The sequence below is a fragment of the Dipodomys ordii genome, unplaced genomic scaffold (genome assembly GCF_000151885.1).
Source record: "Dipodomys ordii isolate 6190 unplaced genomic scaffold, Dord_2.0 Scaffold10, whole genome shotgun sequence".
NCBI lineage: Eukaryota > Metazoa > Chordata > Mammalia > Rodentia > Heteromyidae > Dipodomys > Dipodomys ordii.
In genome coordinates this window covers 25,953,387-25,971,887 of record NW_012267226.1, presented here as the reverse complement: position 1 = coordinate 25,971,887, position 18,501 = coordinate 25,953,387, and the positions used below count along the sequence as shown (strand labels likewise).

Sequence of the window (18,501 nt, the reverse complement as noted above, 5' to 3'; positions counted from 1 at the left end):
CCGCGGGGAGGCCGCGCCGCCCGGCCTCGTGGACCCCGCGCCCTGGGTGTGCACGGCTCGTCTCCGTGTCTGGAGTCGCCCGCCCCATGCCCAGTCCTCCCGCGGCTCTGGGGCTCTCAGGGTGACACGCGTGTTCCCAGCCGAGGCCCTGTTCGAGGAGGGGGCAGAGGGCCGCAGCCCGTGACCGGAAGGAGCCGAGGCTGCACCTGGGGCCGAGGGGGAGGAATGGATCCTGGAAGGGGGCAGCCGACTGCACTCCCCCGGCCTCCGGGACCAGGGGAGAGGGCTACAGCCGCAGGCCGGCCTGACACTTGGCCGGATGCCTGCCCTCCAATGCCTGCCTTCCGACACTGGCCTGACACCTGCTCTCAGACACCTGTCCTCCAACACCTGCCCTCCGACACTGGCGTGACACCTGGCCAATCCCTGGCCAGCCTGACACCTGCCTGACATCTGTCCTCCAACGCCTGCCCAACACTTGCCCTCCAAGGGCCTGAGGCCTGCCCTCCACACCTCTCTGACGGCCTGACACCAGCCTGCCAGCCTCTGCCGCCACCCCAGCTGGCTTTGTTGGAGCTCAGCCCTTGGCTCTTCCTGGGGCTGTGATAGACCTCAATTCAGTACTGCTGTGATAGACCTCAACTCAGTACAGCTGTGATAGTATGGCTGTGATAGACTTCAATTCAGTATGGCTGTGATAGACCTCAACTCAGTACAGCTGTGATAGTACTGCTGTGGTAGACCTCAACTCAGTACAGCTGCAATAGGCCTCAGGGTGTCAGTGGCTTCAGCACAGTTTGTGGTGAACTGCAAAGCTGCCAGCTTGGTAAACTTGAGAGAGAGAGAGCGATGTTGTGCTTTTTAGCAAGGATGGAAAGGTGTGAGGCTGACTGCTGGTCAGTCTAGGTTCTCTTCACCAAGAGGTTTTGCCCTTTATCAATAATTTTGTTCTGTTTTCTGATTTCACATTTCATTCAAGATTTTTTTTTTTTAGGATAATGAGGTAAATGCCTTCCTGTTGATTTCATCCCTTCTGCTTGCCCCATTATCACACTTTTTAAGATCATCATAATACAAATATTTAAGTGGTACTGACAGGCATTATGTTAAGCACTTTGCATATTTTAAAGCGTTTGAATCCTCAGTATTGAGGTTAGTATTCGTATTAATGTTTCAGTTTTCAAATGAGCAAAATGAATCATGAAGCTAAGGAAAGGGTAAGAAGAGGTCTTATAGACTGAGTAATATATTCTGTGGGCATTAGGGTTTGGGGGTTGTTTGTAGGCTAGGTAGTACAAGTCCTGTTGTGATTACCCCTACATGGCAGAAGTTTCTCAGAGCATCAGCTCTCTATGGCCGACAGACCCTTGAGGAGGAACCCTGTGGCACTCTTCAAGCATCTTCAAGGCCGTTCCCCCTTCACCTGCATGTCTGTGGGAAGCGACATCTTCATATCCATCAACCAAAACAGCATCCGAAGAGTGAATTCAGAACCAGATAGTAGAGTAGGATCAGTGTAGAATGATCCCAAGAAAAAAATGTGTGAGAGGCAATTCCTGAATATATCTGCAGCTCAATATAGGTTGTTGGATGTGCATGGTGTTTTAGGCCCCATCATCTTCAAAAATGAGGGAAGGAAAACTGTGCGGTAACCACATCTGCAAGGGCCTTTGCAACTCTACTTACTAATGCTTAATTGTTTCCCAAGAGACTGGGACCTACGCACATTCCCACCAGCAGTCTTGTCTTGGTGTTGACACTTGACTTGGAGCTCCGTGCTCTTTGGGCTTTTTTACTCACAGCTAGCACGCTAGTGTGTGTGCTGTGCCTTCAAGCCTATCTTTTTTTTTTTTTTGCTGGTTAATTGGAGATGGAATCTCAAAGATTTTCCTGTCCTGGCTGGCTTCAAACCTCAATCCTTCAGGTCTCAGCCTCCAGAGCTGTTACAATTACAGATGTGAGCCAGAACCACCAGCACCAAACTTTGTGTCTTTAGTGGGTGGAACTGTCCCTCATAACTTTGGGGATAGACTATGAAATGGTACCTACACCAACTAGGCTTCCCACAACCAATTCACTTCAGAACTTGCCAACCCCAGTTAGGAGAATCACAGTCTCACAGGACTTCGCTCCTTCAGTGATCAGCCGAGTCCTGAATTTCTGTCCAGCTGTTTACAGATTAGGTTGAGTCATTTTCTAGAGTGACTCAGTGTTAGGGGTTTATTGTAGTGGGTATAACCCAAGCAAGGCTTTCACGTACTCTCCAGCATATCACCTGAGCATTTTAGTTTGTCAATCCAGAAGCTTCTCCAAACTTTCTTCTTAAGGAGTTTTCGTTGCAGCCTCATAAGATAGTGTTGTGGATACATTATTATCTGTTGGTGATTGGACTGGCACTTCCCTCCTTGAGGTCAGTGATGAAGTCAATTTCAAAATGGATTTCAACCATTTTATTACTAGCCAAACATAATCCTAACTACACTAGAGGCTGAGATCTGAGGATCACAGTTTGAAACCACACCAGGCAGGAAAGTTTGAGACACCTCCAATTAACCATCAAGAAAGCCAGAAGAGGAGCTGTGGCTCAAGTGGTAAAATGTTTGCCCTTTTAGATATCCCTGCTACTTAAGACATTCCAGGAGTTTTTGAATCTGTGTCTAGAGTCGGGGACAGAAGACAAAATTTTTATTATAGCACAGGACATGTGTTAATGTGTCATGTAGTGGTAGTGTTGCAGATAGATAGGGTCATCAGGGACAGCCTCAGAGACAGACCAGAGTGCCTTTTCCAGGCAGAGTAAACATAACAAATGAAAATAAAGGGGATCGGTGCTTGTTAAGAAAGGCAAGGCATGTAAGCATGCCTTCAGTTTTATACTGTCTGTCATGGGACTATGTTTAGGCAAACAAACAAGGCTTCAAAAGTTGCATTTCTTTACAGTAAACAACTGGGCTGTATAGTCAGTAGGCTAATTTTTTGTTGTCTTGTGGATGACAGTCTAGTATTTAGTCGTAACTACTTTTGGTTCCCTTGTTTGAGAGGTAATTTCTGTGCTTTTATTTTTCAGAACATCATAGCTCAGCCATCAAGATCTAATGGAAGTGTGGTTCACCATTCTTCATCTCCATATGTGCTGTACCCACCTGACAAGCCTTTCCTTAACAGTGATCTGCGACGCTCTCCGCATAAGCCCACACTTGCCTATCCAGAGAGCAACAGCAGAGGTGACAACCCTGAATAGATGTTGTCTGTGTTTACCTGCTGCTTTACACTTCATCTCTCCACTACTTTAGTCACGTGTTTGGTTTGGTTTTTTGGTTTGCTTTTGTAAAAAGTCCAAGGGCCTTGCTCTTGCTGGTCAGGTGTGTGCCACTGAGCCTCACCTGCAGCCTCATCCTCCATTGTTTTGACATTTAGAGACTATCTCCCCATTCTGTTTTTGGCCTTCTCAACGTAGGCTTTTCTTTTGCTCTTTATATTGATGGTTGAACATCATCATCCACAAAAATCAGGACAGTAGCATACTTGCACCCCACTAGTGACTGATTTGTCATCCTCAACATCTGTTAGGAATCATGCCTGGGTTTTGGCTACAACAGTATCTCAAAAGTATCTGTTTCAAAAGTATATGTTCTCGTTGCTTTGGTTTAGGTTCTTCTCTTACCTGTATGTCGATTATATTCTAACTAATCTTGCCCAGTCTCATTCTTTTTTTTTTTTTTTTTGGGTCCGGTCGTGGGGCCTGAACTCTGGGCCTGGACGCTGTCCCTCAGCTCTTCAGATCAAGGCTAGCGCTCTACCACTTGAGCCACAGCGCCACTTCTGGCTTTTTTCTTTTGCTTATGTGGTGCTGAGGAATGGAACCCAGGGCCTCAGGCATGCAAGGCAAGCGCTCTACCACTGAGCCACCTTCCCAGCCCCCCCCCAGTCTCATTCTTAATCTCATTTAATATTCTTTTGTCTCATTTTTTATCTCCACTTAACATTCTTTCCTCTTTCACTGAAAGTTTCAACACTCTTCCATAGATTTTTCCATATAAATCAGACCCTATCTGCCTCAATAACTACATCCTTAATCTCTCATCTACAACTCTTTGGCTATTGTGAAATATACTGTTAGTAGAACTTGCCATCTATATTAGTTTTCTTTCTGCCTTAACAAAATACTACAGTGATTTTAAGCAATACAAACTTCTTGTGTTACAGTAAATCAGAATGTGTTCATCTTGGTCCCTAGCATGGGATCCTGCAGGTTTGAAATCAAGCTGGTAACTGGAGCTGTGTTTGTTTTGTTTTTTGCTAGTCCTGGGGCTTGAACTCAGAGCCTTGGCACTGTTTCTGAGCTTCTTTGTCTCAAGGCTAGCACTCTACCACTTGAGCCACAGTGCCACTTGTGATTTTTTTCTGTGTGGTCCTGAGGAATAGAACTTAGGGCTTCATGCATGCTAGACAGGCACTCTCCCACTGAGCCACACTCGCAGCCCTGGGCTGTGTTCTTTCCTGGAGGTCCTAGGGTAGTTACATTTGCACCTCACTCAGACCGTTGGTCAGTTCCATTGCTTGTTGGTAATGTTGGAGGTTCCATTTCTATAGTCCGTCAGAGTCAGCCTTTTCTCCCACAGATCCTCCACGTTCCTTCTCATGGTTTCCAGCTGTCCCCTAAGGCAGCAGTGAGTTAGAGCTCTCCTGTGCTTAGTCGCTCAGACTTCTCTAACAAGAATTGGTGAGAAGTTTCTTCTCATAGGATGAAAGTGGCGAATTCACATAGTTAGGAATAATGTCAGCATTTGAAGGTCTGTCCATTTAAAAGTCCTTATTGCCGTCTTACATAATGCATTCATCAGAGACTACAAAGGTTAGGTGTGGACATCTTTGAGTTTCTCTTCTGCCCACCTGAATACCATTCACTTCAAGTCTGCAAGCCTTTCACACACTATACTCTCTTGTTGAAATTTTCTTCTTGAAAAATTGTTCTTTAAAGTAAGATCTGTATCAGCCAGATTTGTTGTAAAGGAAGAGGAATAAATAGTTTAAGGTTTGTTAAGTTCCTGGCAGCCAGTGGCTCATGCTTATTATCATAGCAGTGAGGAGGCTGAGCTCTGAGGGTCATGGTTCAGGGCTAGGCCAGGCAGGAATGTCTGTGAGACTCTGATCTCCACTGAACTACCAAAACAGCCAAAAGTGGAGTTGTGGACCAAATGGTAGAGCGTTGGCTTTGAGCAGAAAAGCATGGGGACATCACCCAACCTGAGTTCAAACCCCAGGATTGGTATAAAACAAAAACTTAAAAAAAAATACAAAGTATAAGAAGAAACTTCTGGGCAAACAGTTCAGAAGATGTATACTATAATGTAAAATACTGAAAAAAAAACCCCACATATACAACCCTCAGTGGCTCAAAAGAAGTTAAGCTCAGACATTGACGTTAGACATTTCACATTACATCTGTGCTCTGTTGGCGTTTGAAACTAGGTCTTTACCTGGAGCACAGGCTGTCCAGGACAGCCTATTTTCTTGCCTAAGCATCCCAGATGCTAGGAATGCACGTCCAGCTTAAAATACAGATCTTTTTTTTTTTTTTTTTGATATAGTACATTTTTCAGTTTCTAGAGAAAACTAAACCTTAAAACTGTATGGTATGGTGAGCAAATGCTTAGTGTTTAATAATGTCAAAGTGAAAAGCAATTATATTTTTATTTCATTTTATTTTGTACTTCTAGAAAAAGATTGAAAGACCCAAAACTGATTGTTACTGTCTCTGATAGGATTATTGGTTGTTATGTTCTACATTTCCTGCAATGAATGTGTATCACATCTCACATCAGAATCCTTTAGAGGAGACCTAATCCTAGGCTTTTTTTCTTATATAAAGAAAAAAGTGCAAATTAAAGTCATTTTTATATGTGAGTTTAATTCTACAATTGGAGTCTGCTTGTGATCTTGTATATAGACAGGAAAATATAGTTAATAATGACAGTTATGTATTGTTATGTATGATTAACCAGGTTTTTTTAGTTGCTGTTGCCACTTTAGAATTATCTTTGAAATGTTTTTGTCATAGTAAAGGGTTTTTACTTAAAATAGCTAAAATATTTCAGAGACTCATAGATGTCTCTAAATGGACTTTTTAAAATTACGAGATAATTTACTCTTCTGAAGGAATGATCTTCCACTGGACCTATTCATCACATTTTAAAAATTAATTTTTCATTGAACTTTCCCCATATATACTGTTCTGTTACCTACTTTCTGTTTGGCAGCCATATTTTCAGCTTTGAAGAATCTTCAAGATAAGATTCGACGCTTAGAGCTTGAACGGATTCAGGCAGAAGAAAGTGTGAAAACATTGTCTAGAGAAACAATTGAATATAAGAAAGTACTGGATGAACAGCTACAAGAAAGGGAAAACTCAAAGAATGAAGAGTCAAAGCACAATCAAGGTATGTTTCATCTTGTAAAGGAAATTAAATTTGCCATAAATACTGTAAATTATTCTAATACTCTACCTTGTCATTCTCTATACTATCATTAAGCAAAACAAAATTACGTTGTGTCTGGGTTTGTTGTGAGGAGCAAGTATACACATTGTATTTACTGACTAGCATAACATATAGAAAGAAAATGACTTAGGTAATCTAAACTTACAGGCTAGAGAATGTGTCTTTTATTTCATTTATTTTTTGTGAAAATACCGAATAGAGGGGTTACAATTACATGGGCAAGATAACGAGTACATTTCTTATCAAGCATTGTTGCCTCCTCCTTTGTTTCCCCTTCGCATCCCTTCCCATCCCTCCCACCCCACAGAATGTGTTTTTTATAAGGGAGTCACAGTAGTTCCAAAATCAGTTAACCTGCTGAAACTATTTTATGTGTTGACTTCTGCTTTTCTTAAATATTCTTTTGTAGAGCTGACATCTCAGTTGTTAGCTGCCGAAAATAAATGTAATCTTTTAGAAAAACAATTGGAGTACATGAGGAATATGATTAAGCATGCGGAAATGGAGAGGACCTCAGTCTTAGAGAAGCAGGTATGGTGGTTGACTCATAGATGAGCACTCAAGAATAGACATTCAGAAAATGAATTAAAGACTTTTTTTAGTGAGGATATAATGTTTTTATAATAGTCCAGGTTTGAAAATTCCTTGGGTTATTTATGGTATTGAAGATTTGATTTGATTGGTTCTTAGTTGTGATTATTTGTATATTTGGTAGTGTTTTCCTTAAATTATAGTCTTTTAGGTCTGTGGTATAAAAAAAGCATAGTCCCTCTACAAAGAGGTAAGTGAGACAGCAGTCTTGAAGATTTTTCTTCTTAAAGCTCTTTGCAATAGCTGCTTAACAAAATAGTTTTATTATAGTAGAGATCTTTGTTATTCAGGTAACTTGTACATTTGCAATGAAGATGTTTACAATACATTTTTAAAATAGCTCTGATGTCCCTACTATGGCTCTGTAGAGACTGGCACCAAAAAAAAAAGATTTCCAATGAAGTACAAAAGATAGTGCCCTCCCCATTACATCTTGAGTAATAGATGACCCACTTAAGAAATAATTACGTGGTTACATACATTTTCTGTATGATAATGGCAGGCCAGGCAAGGGTTGCTTTAATCAGCCATCTGGTAGTGTTCCTAGAGCTTTGTCTTAAGTCTTAGGATTCCTCTCTAGATGTATGTAGTTCTCTGAAGGGCCATATAGCATACAATCTATTTTAAGATGTGCTCAGTGTTACTTTTTTATCATGTTATCATTGTGCATTTGATGTATCCCAGGTTTCCCTGGAAAGAGAGCGGCAGCAAGATCAAACACATGTTCAGAACCAGCTTGAAAAGCTGGATCTTCTGGAACAGGAGTATAACAAACTCACCACGATGCAGGCCCTTGCTGAGGTCGGGAGGCGCCTTTTCCTTGTTAATGCGTAATACAAGTGTGCTCATTAAAAAATTAGTTGCCAATAAATATGGTCTTACTGCAAAGAAATAGTAGTTTTTAAAAACTGGAGGGTGTTGCCATTTTACAGTCTGGTAGGCATACAGGGCTTATTTTTTAAGAATAATTGAAGGTTAAATGTCCTTAAGTATCCTTATGGGAGATTTGTTCTCTGAAGTAATTTCATTTTTGTGTTTCATTTGGGATGTATTTAACCACTGACTAGAGTACTAATGTAGGCCTCCTATAACCTGTTGGCCTTTTACAAGCTATGACCTTTGGCCTTACATGTTACCCCTGATTTTGTAGAGCTCACTGACAGACTCTGGGTGACTTAACAGAGAGCAGTCTGAGTACTGTCGAGCCTACCGTCACCGGACTGAATTCACAGACATAGTGACTGTGCTTAAAGTTCATCACTTGTCCCTGTGAGCGCTGTTAAAATTTTACAGACCCTTTTTACTGCTACCCTTTTTGATTCTTCTTTTAGCAAGTGTTAGCAAAGTTTGTTAGAAAAAGAATACATTTGAATAGACAGAGTGGGTGTATCTCTAGCATGAGAATGACAATTATTTTTATTCTGGCAAATTCTTACGTGTAAGGGGCTTGGAGCATTAAGTACCTCTTCACAGTTAGCTGTTAGGACCTAGTCAAAGACTTGAGGCTTATTAATTACAATTTAATATCCTTATCATTAGAAAAAAATGCAAGAGTTGGAAGCAAAACTCCATGAAGAAGAAGAAGAAAGAAAACGTATGCAAGCAAAGGCAGCTGAGGTAAGTTGAATTATGATCAGGTAAGCTCTTAATGTGTTTTACTGCTCTGTGGATATAATTATGAAATTATATTTGACCATCTTAAGTGAATTTACACTTTAGAACAGTCCAGTATACAAGCTCTCAAATGTAATCATCTTCTGTGTGTGTGTGTGTGCACACCGCTGTGTGCATGTATACTAGGACCAGGTTTGTACTCGGGACCACACATTCTCAGTAGGCTTTTTCACTCACGGCCTTGCCTTTAGCTTTGCTTTTTTTTTTTTCTGGTTCATTGGAGATGAGTCCTGAACTAAAGAGCTCAGCCTCGCGGGCAGCTAGAATTCCAGGAGTGAGCCCACTTGTAGCCTTCTATCTTCTCACATGAACACAAGAACAGTCAGGGTGGGGCTCTGCCGTTCTCTGTCCTGGGCTTTCTCAGACATGTCACCACAGAACAGAAACATACCGCATTGTCTCTTCCAGAGCGTCTCTGGTAAACTGATCTCAGTATATTCTCTTTCTGTTAAACTGGATATTTTCTTCTCAAAAACCTAGCTCTGTCAGTTTGTAGAGTTAACGTTTTTTCCCTCTGTGTGCACTCGAGTTACATGGCTGTCATGGCTTTCATTTTGACCTTCAGCAGATTTTCTCTGCCCCTTCTGACTTTGGGGTAGGCTCTTTACTGGGTCTCTTCCTCACTTGGACCAGGCAGATTGAAGGGCTATGCTTTAGATGCACTGCAGTGTTGAGACCAGTGTGTGCAAAATGCCATTGTTAACAAGTTCATTAATTTTTAAAATTAGTTTGTAGTACCTTTGCTTTCTTTTCTACTCAGCAACAGGAACCGAATCAGTTGTTACTGACGCTGTATTACCAGTAAGTATTTGGCATTCAGATGTGCACACTATAGTAGTGGGTTCTGAGTATAGAGGTTTTACTTTGTGTAACCTGGTCAGGTTGTTTAATCATTCAGAACCTGGACTTTGCCATTAATGAAGTGACTCATTTTGTGTCTCAGGGCAATTGGGTAAAATGAAATGGATGATGATGAAGGCACTGTGAAATGTTGAAACTCTGGCACAAGTAGCTGAAAGTTAAGCTAGTCAAAAAGTCATTTGCTTACAGGTTCTGCTCATTGACATCATAAGTTTTCCAGAAAAGTAATTTCCAGACTGTTGCGTTGCACCTATCCAGCTACTTTGTCCAAAGCATTATATGAAGTGTGTCAGAGTGGATGTGGTCCCAAGGGTGGAGATGACTTTAGTCTGCAACAACTTCAAAATCTCATCATATTGTTTTACTTAATTTGATGGTTCTGAGTGTTCCTATTAGCTCCATCATAATTTCCTGAAAATTTAAAATAATTTCTCTAATGTAGAAATTTCAAAACTAGTTTGGAGAGAAATTTGGCAATGTCATTTTTTCCCCCTCAATTTCCATGCAGTTATGATATAGGGCTAGATTTAAAAGAACAACTTAGAGGGCTGGGGATGTGGGCGAGTGCTCGCCTGGCACACATGAAGCAAGCCCTGGCTTCGATTCCTCAGCACCACAAACACAGAAAAGGCTGAAGTGGTGCAGTGGCTCAAGTGGGAGAGCACTAGCTTTGAGCAAAAGCAGCTAGGGACAATGCCCAGACTCTGAGTTCAAGCCCCAGGATTGGCAAAAAAAAGTACTACTTAAGAGACCAGAGTTTCTTTTATCTTTTTGTTTTCTGTTTTTAAAGGAATATGGTCAGTTGGCTTAGGGAAAATTACCTTTTTTTCCCCAATCTTTAGTAATCCATGGTATTTCTAGTGTAAAGATATTTTAAGTTATTATAGTTTGAAAATTTCTAGAGAAAAAAAATAACTTTTGATACCTTTAGATACAGAGTGAAAGGAAAAAGTGTACTTTTCTCTTCAACTGGTGAGAAAATGCCACCCCATTAGTTTGGAGTTGCTGTACATAGCTCATAACTAGAATTCCTTCTTTTTTCTTCTCCTTTCTTCCTTTTTATACCTTCTTCTTTGCTTTGAAACTGGGACTCAAACTTGGTACCTGATGTGTTTTCTCCTTGGCTTGCTCTACCAGCTAAGCCATACTTCCCTTTGCAGGACAGGTACAAGTAGTGCAAGTGTGGGCATCAAGCTGAAGAAAAGACAATTTGATTATAGCAGTTAAAGGTAAAATGAAAGACTAGTATCAATTTAAAATACTACGCATAGGCTCACAGACTGGCAGAAATTGTGGTCATAAAATTAAGATATGTTTCTTAGAAACTACTATACAAGGTTTTCCTTGGCAGATCTCAAATTTGATTTGTAATTTTTATTTTCACAACATTTAACTTTGCACTCTTAACGTTTTTCCTAGTTGCAGACTGGTCTTGAGACAAACAGACTGATCTTTGAAGATAAGGTATCTTCATCTTCATGTGTTCCCAGTACAAAAAAAGTTAAAAAAAAAAAGGCAAAACCAGCAGATAAGGTATGAAAACAGAAGCAGTCACGTCAAATGCTGATTGATTGGTATAGCTTGTGTGAACACTTATGAATGCACTCATGAACCATGTGTACTGTCACCTTGAGTGAACCTCTTTGTTGCTTTACTCAAAAGGACAGTCTTGCTAATGAGATAACACATGGAAGTACTTTGGTGTTACTCAGCAAAGTACCGATGGCCTTTTGCTATTAAAATCCTTTATGATGCTTAATTTTATGTTTCTACTTAGACATAACTGTACTTTCTCAAGAACATTTTCCCCCTAAAGTTCAGGTACTGTTATGAGCGTGATCAAGAGCATAACGCCACTATATATAAGGCACATAGTTTTGTAAGCTGGCATCTTAGTTGTGTACAGAAAAGTTTTGTTAACATGTAAATTTTTTTTTTTTCCAGAAAGGTCCTAGGAACTATTTTGGCACACAACCACATTATAGATTAAGCTTGGGTGATATGCCGTTTGTTGCTGGAAAGGTGAGTGGGTAGAACTCCTACGTGATCTTGTATGATTTCTATATTTGAATTGTGTGTCTGTGCCTGTCACAGTTGACACATTTATCCTTCCCCTTTACCAGTGTGAATCCTAGTGATCTAAGAATGAGATAGAAATGGGGACAGGTTCTATAGGCTTAGGGAAGCAGAATGGAATTGAGAAGGAGACTTCAGAGAGAAAGGGCAGAGTTAAAAAGAAAGAGGTCCTGTTTGTAAAATCAAGGAATGACATGGTATGTATGTGGCAATAAGCCTATGGGTTTATATTTATACACAGTGGACATCTAAATAAATCATACCTACTTACTCTCATCCCAATTGTATCTGAGACTAACTCTCCAAGAAGTCATGACACACATTTCAAGTTCCTTAATTATTACATTAATGGATAATGGTCATGAGTCAAATATCAACAAATGATTTCTAATAGACAATTAACACTGTTAGTTGCTGATTGTTTAATGTTTAGATGTTTTATGTACTTAACCAGATTGTTAAATTTTACCAACCTAGATGGTAAATGTGCTTTTGAAATTAGTTTGTATTTGCTGTGTGTTTATTTTTGTTTTGGGGTCCGGTTGTGGGGCCTGAACTCTGGGCCTGGGCGCTGTCCCTCAGCTCTTCAGCTCAAGGCTAGCGCTCTACCACTTGAGCCACAGTGCCACCTCCGGCTTTTTTCTTTTTGCTTATATGGTGCTGAGGAATCGAACCCAGGGCCTCATGCATGCAAGGCAAGTGCTCTACCACTGAGCCACCTTCCCAGCCCCTGTGTGTTTATTTTTATAAACACTCAGTGAGAGATTGCAGGAATGAACTATGTCCTAGCTTTTCTGCTTTCCTTGTGCAAGATAAGTGGGGTCTAATACAAGTCATTTTCTGTTGCCGTCCTTTGCCATACAGTTCATTCTTGAGGAGCGGCAGGCCCTCTTTGCTTTGTTGCTCTCCCCACACCCTCCTGGGATTGTTCACTCACAGTTTGAAGGCCACGGGACAGTTCAGAGGAGGGCTCCTGTCCCTGCCTCCAGAGGTATAGCCACGGTCTATACGGACGTCCATGCCTATGTGGTCTGTCCATTAAACTGATGAACCCATTTGGCGCGTAAGGGACCACTCTTGGGTCATACACCCTGCAAGTCTGACAAATGCGTGTCCTAGTGAGTAGTCCCCCACACGAATGTCTTCACCCTTCTCTGGTCCCCTGGCAACCTCCAGCCTACTTCCTCCGTAAGTTGAATCTTTCTAGAATCCCATGATTAAAACTGTACAGTATGTGGACTTTTAGATTGGCTTATTTAAAAATTTTTTTAACAATGCATTTACAGTCACTATAGGTTTTCTTTTGGCTTGATATTTCATTTATTTACTTATTTATATATTTGTGTGTGCCAATCCTGTGTGTGTACACAGGGCCTGGGCACTGTCCCTGAGCATTTTTGCTAAAGGCTAGCACTCTACTACTTTATTCACAGTTTTCCTTTCAGCTTTTGGGTAGTTAAGTGGAAATAAGAGTCTCATAGATTTTCCTTCCCAGGCTGGCTTGGAACCAAGATCCTGAGATCTCAGCCTCCTGAGTAGCAAGGATTACAGGCCTGAGCCACCAATGTCCAGCTAGTTCATTTTTTTTCCCTGAATAATAATTCACTCTTTGGCTGGAATTGATCCACTCACCCACCAAAGAGCATTTCATTTTCACAGCCCTATGGCTTTGTGACATAATGAAAATCCATTACGAGAAAAATACACAAATTAAGAGCCCTAGGGGCTGGGAAGGTGGCTCAGTGGTAGAGTGCTTGCCTTGCATGCATGAGGCCCTGGGTTTGATTCCTCAGCACCACATAAGCAAAAAAAAAAAAGCCGGAGGTGGCACTGTGGCTCAAGTGGTAGAGTGCTAGCCTTGCGGTGAGGAGCTGAGGGACAGCGCCCAGACCCAGAGTTCAGGCCCCGCGACCAGACCTCCCCCCCGCCCCAAAAAAAAGAAAAGTCCTAATTTTTTCAGATTCAACTGATATAAAATTGTATTAATCAGGGAAAGAACAATAGGAGCAAAAAAGTGAACAGCTGTCAGTTGTGTATTGAAAATAGTGAGTATGTGTTAAAGTGAGTTAGAATAGTGAATTATGTGGACTGTCGAATATTAGTCCAGTTTTGTATTCCTATAATAACTCACTGGTTATGTAGGGTATAATATTTTAAAATACATGTGGAATTCAGTTTGCTAACAATACAAACTTTAGAAGATCTGCTCAGTTTGGCACAGTGACTTCCAAACCTGATCAGAATCAAGTGGCAAACTTGAAAAGTTCGAATTCTCAAGTCTTGACCTCATAGTGATTGAAGGTGGAGTCCTTTCTGACAGCCTGTATGTGACATGCATGAGCTTAGTGAGTCCTAGTATGCACACCTGTAATCTGGCGCTGAGGGGGAAAGTAGACAGAGATGGGAGTAAGTGAACGCCCGCTCCTCAGAAGAACACTGCTGACTAGGTGGTGTTCGGTAAACTGAGGTTTTGCTGGCCATTTTAAGAAAGCCTTCAAAAATAACCATAACCCAGTTTGAAGAATGGTATAAAAGTTACTGTGTGAAAGAAGTGTAAAGATGATTGGTTCCCCAAGCAGAAGAGATGATGGGGTCAGAAACGGGGAGTATGGGTTGCAGCTCTGTGGTGTAGATGTCTCTTTTCCATGTGGAGGAATTTGGTCCTTCTAGTCTTTTTTTGTTTCTGGACGCTGTCCCTGAACCTCTCTGTGCTCAAGGCTAGCGCTCTTACCACTTGAACCATAGCACCACTTCTAGTTTTTCTGAGTTTATTGGAGATAAGAGTCACAATTGACTTTCCTGTCCTTGGCTGGCTTTGAACCATGATCCTAAGATCTCAGCCTCTTGAATAGCTAGGATTATAGGTGTGAGCCACCAGTGCCGGGCTCCTTCTAGTCTTAAATCAGAGGATTTCAAATAAAACAATGTGGTCAGAATAATATTTTAGGATAGCACTCTGGAGCTTAAGACAGAAGAGACTGAGAAGTTTGTCCCTGTAACCAAGAGGTGTCTGATAAACCAAGTAAGTAGCAGTAATTGGAAACTAAGAGGGACTGCAGACACTTGAGGTTAGGTTAAATCCATGGGGTCTAGCCATTAATTTTCTGTAAATTGGGAGATTCATGTCCTAGGCATTTGAGGGGTTTATTTTTACCCAGTTAGTAAAAAGAAGGCAGGATGAGAGGATATAGTTACTTACCATTTTTCTCTCTTCAGTCTACCAGTCCTAGCCATGCCGTGGTAGCCAACGTGCAGCATGTCTTACATCTCATGAAGCAGCACAGCAAAGTGCTGTGCAATGATCGGGTGATCAACAGCGTTCCTCTGGCAAAGCAAGTGTCTTCGAGGGGTTGTAAGAGTAAGAAGTTGATGGCGCCACCCTCCTCCAGCAGCATCAGTGAAGAGCTATCTGAAGTCTTACAGACTTTGCAGGATGAATTTGGGCAAATGAGCTTGTGAGTTTCCTTTTAAAATTACATTTAGTGCTAGTTTCTCGGTGTATTTTAGCTTCTTGGTAATGATCCTACTTTTTTGGAACAATTTTGACCATAATTCTTTTTTTTTTTTTTTTTGGTCAGTCATGGGGCTTGAACTCTGGGCTTGGGTGCTGTCCCTCAGCTCTTCAGCTCAAGGCGAGCACTCTACCACTTGAGCTACAGCGCCACTCCTGGTTTTCTGTGGTTTATTGGAGATAAGAGTCTCACGGACTTTCCTTGCCTGGGCTGGCTTTGAACCGTGATCCTCAGATCTCAGCCTCCTCAGTAGCTAGGATTACAGGCGTGAGCCACCGGCGCCCGGCTTTGACCATAATTCTTGACTGGCCTTAAAAATGTAAAATATGTCTTTTCTAATAGTTTTATTTCTTTGAGAGCTTTTACATATTTAAGTAAACTGCACTCATGAGTTAGGATACCACATTTGAAAACCAGTATTTTCTAGATTTTGCCTTTTACACATGTAATATTCTTATGGGTGAAATTTGAATATAAATACTTGTTTTTCTTGAAACTTGTAAAACTACCATTTTTTTTAACACCAAAGAAAGCCATGTAGTGGGGGTCAGAATAAACCACACCTGCTTTTGATCTGTGTATAGTGATCACCAGCAGCTTATAAAACTCGTCCAGGAGTCACCAACTGTGGAGTTGAAAGACAACTTAGAGTGTGAGCTGGAGGCTCTCGTGGGGAGAATGGAAGCAAAAGCCAGCCAGATAACTAAAGTTCGAAAATACCAAGCCCAGGTAATTGTGCTGCTTCATTCAATTTTCTGTTGACCTTTTTTTCAAAAATATTGTTGGCAACAAGTGTCATAGATAACAAACTATTTTTAACTTGAGAAGAATTTAAACACTTGATTTTATCCAAATCAAATACCATAAAATATATCTAGAAGTTTTCTGTCTCCAAAAGAGAAAGTCAAGTGTAACTAAACCAAGTTACTGTACATGTTGCTTGTTATGTGAAGCAGGTATTTTTTACATCTAGATGCACTGATGAAGTCCACCTAAGAGTTTTCACCGGGAAAGAAACACCATAACCCACCTGTTCATTTGGGTTACTACAGTTGTTGGTATTATGGGCCTAGGGCTAGCCACAGGCAGGATTTACTTGAAAAGTCTCATTTTTAAGTCCCCTCCTGGCATGGAATGTGCCCACTTTCCCACACACCAGGGAAAATCCAACTAGGCTGGCTTTGGTGATCCGATATGAAGTATGTTCTGGAAATAGAGGTAAAAATGGAGAGAGAAGGGGTCTTGGAAAGGGTTGTGATACACTTTTCCCAAGACATGCCACCTCCCTCTAATGGTAGAGCTAGGGTACAAGCTTCGTTCTTTTTTGTCTCTTTGGGGAAAGGTATATGTTCCAAATTTGTGTTTAAAAAGGTGTCTCATTTTTGCCTACTCCATGAGTTTTCTAGTAATGATTCTATTTTGAATTGAGGCCTTTATGCTAATAAACCTTGAAAAATGTTCATCTGAATGTGTTAGTTTGGGAGAGGATTATTTTTTAAATACTGATGCCATCGGGGCCTGTAATCCTAGTACCTGTGGTGGCCATGTGGCAAGACTGTCTCAGAAACAAAATGTACTAGTCTCAGAAGAAAAGATTTTCATTACATTCTCCTTTTTTCCTGCCTTGGTTATTTGGTATAGCTGCAGAAACAGAAGACGGATAAGCAGAAGAAGGAATCCAAAGCTAACAGAAAGACTCTGGAAGAAGAAGGAAACAGCAGCAACCGTTCCCCCGGAGTCACAGGGACCACAAGTAAGAAGCATTTTGCCAAACTGAGACCTGGAGAAAAAAGCAGGAAAAATCTGCAGTTATTGAAGGACATGCAAACCATACAGAATTCATTACAAAGCAATAATCTGTGTTGGGATTACTGATTAGTACCAGGTCGTAAATTTTATTCAGATAATGTGTACCTCATCTATCAGATGTTGACAGTTTACTTTCCAGGGTTCTCACTTGCCAGATTTGGGATGAATAACAGGTATTAAAAGGGCCTGGAGCTTCATATGCAGGCTTCTTGTGTTACTCAGCATAACTAAATGTTAAAACCATTTAAATGAAAAGCCAGGAAAGCCACTGTTTCTTTGAGATGAATTTGCTGTACTGATATTTTGCACTTTGTAAACAAATGACCAATTTTTTTACTTGTGGATGTGATTTTTTTAAAACTAGATCTTTGTACATACAAATTATGTTTAAATTTTCAAAATGTGAGGCTGTTCTGTAGGCAGTGTGTCCTTGAAAAGTCTCATTTTTAAATCTTCTCTGGGCATGATGTACCCACTTTCTTTTACTACCTGTAATGGAGGATTTTTATATTTAAATATTTATATATTTAAGATATTTGGTCTTGCTTTTTTGATAGCTCAGACATTAATCACTATTAGACTTGTGTTACTTTTTAATCCACTGAACGTTTTTAAAGCCCTGATCGTTTTACGTCATTGCTTATAAAAAGTACAGAATCATTTAAGTAAAGATAAACTAATGAAATGAGATTTTGAGATAGAATAAGGGAAGATGTAAAGCTCCAGTGTTTGCAGTTTGTAATTATGCTATTCAAGGCATTGTGGTTTTTAATCTCAGTGAACCTTTGAGTTTTTGGTATGCACTGTGAACTCTATACACACAGTTGTCAATTGTGTTAATACAAATTAGATGAAGATATGTTAACTTTTTATAAATTTGCCATTGAAGTAAAAAAGCTTTTTAAAAAGGAAATAGTGAAATTTTCCTTAACAGCCTCTTTAACAAAGGCTTTGTTGTAAATTCTCAAGGATGTTTTTTCTAAAAAGGGTACTTGATAAGCCTGAGAACATGGTATCCAATAAATTATGTGCATTCTTATTCTTACGTAGAAGCTAAGCTGAACAAGCGTGAACTGTCTGGTGGTGTGTAATAAGACTGAGAGTCACATACCACAGGAACTGCTTTGATGATTCCCTTTCCTGGAGCTAACTTGACATAGAAGCTAAAGATTATCTAAAGACAGCCAGTGTGAATTATTCCAGGTACTGGACAGTAGGTTTGTTCAAGACTCCTGAATTAATTCAAATTAAATAAATCCTTAAGAAATACTAATTTAATGTCCTTAGATTTTGAGATATTTGTGCATCTCCTGAAACTGTATGTCAACTTTTGCTTGTGTGTGCAGTTTTCTGATGGGGTTTGCAACACCACTGAATTGACAAGTGAGACCCAATGGAGGTGAGAAACTGCTCTGGTGATATGGTAAATATTTCTTCTGTCTCAACCACCATTTCAACCATTAAACTTCTATTACCTA

At 40.6% G+C, this 18,501-nt stretch overlaps 2 protein-coding genes across 2 annotated transcripts in view; one reads left to right on the top strand and one right to left on the bottom strand.

Annotated features, from left to right (window-relative positions):
• Positions 1-3,402, bottom strand: part of Fam76b (family with sequence similarity 76, member B) — a 24,156-nt gene extending 20,754 nt beyond the window's left edge. The window contains exons 1-2 of the mRNA XM_013009539.1: positions 3,384-3,402; positions 3,144-3,201 (exon numbers count right to left, since the gene is read on the bottom strand). Of these exons, the coding sequence (XP_012864993.1) occupies positions 3,144-3,201; positions 3,384-3,402 (77 nt within the window). The remainder of the gene's footprint in view (positions 1-3,143; positions 3,202-3,383) is intronic.
• Positions 3,058-18,501, top strand: Cep57 (centrosomal protein 57kDa). The gene is made up of 11 exons (XM_013009665.1): positions 3,058-3,224; positions 6,261-6,440; positions 6,910-7,031; positions 7,776-7,892; positions 8,631-8,708; positions 11,046-11,159; positions 11,571-11,648; positions 14,919-15,157; positions 15,799-15,943; positions 16,856-16,967; positions 18,370-18,501. The coding sequence occupies exons 3-11, from the start codon at positions 6,975-6,977 to the stop codon at positions 18,375-18,377; spliced, it is 948 nt and encodes a 315-aa protein (XP_012865119.1). The 5' UTR covers positions 3,058-3,224; positions 6,261-6,440; positions 6,910-6,974; the 3' UTR covers positions 18,378-18,501.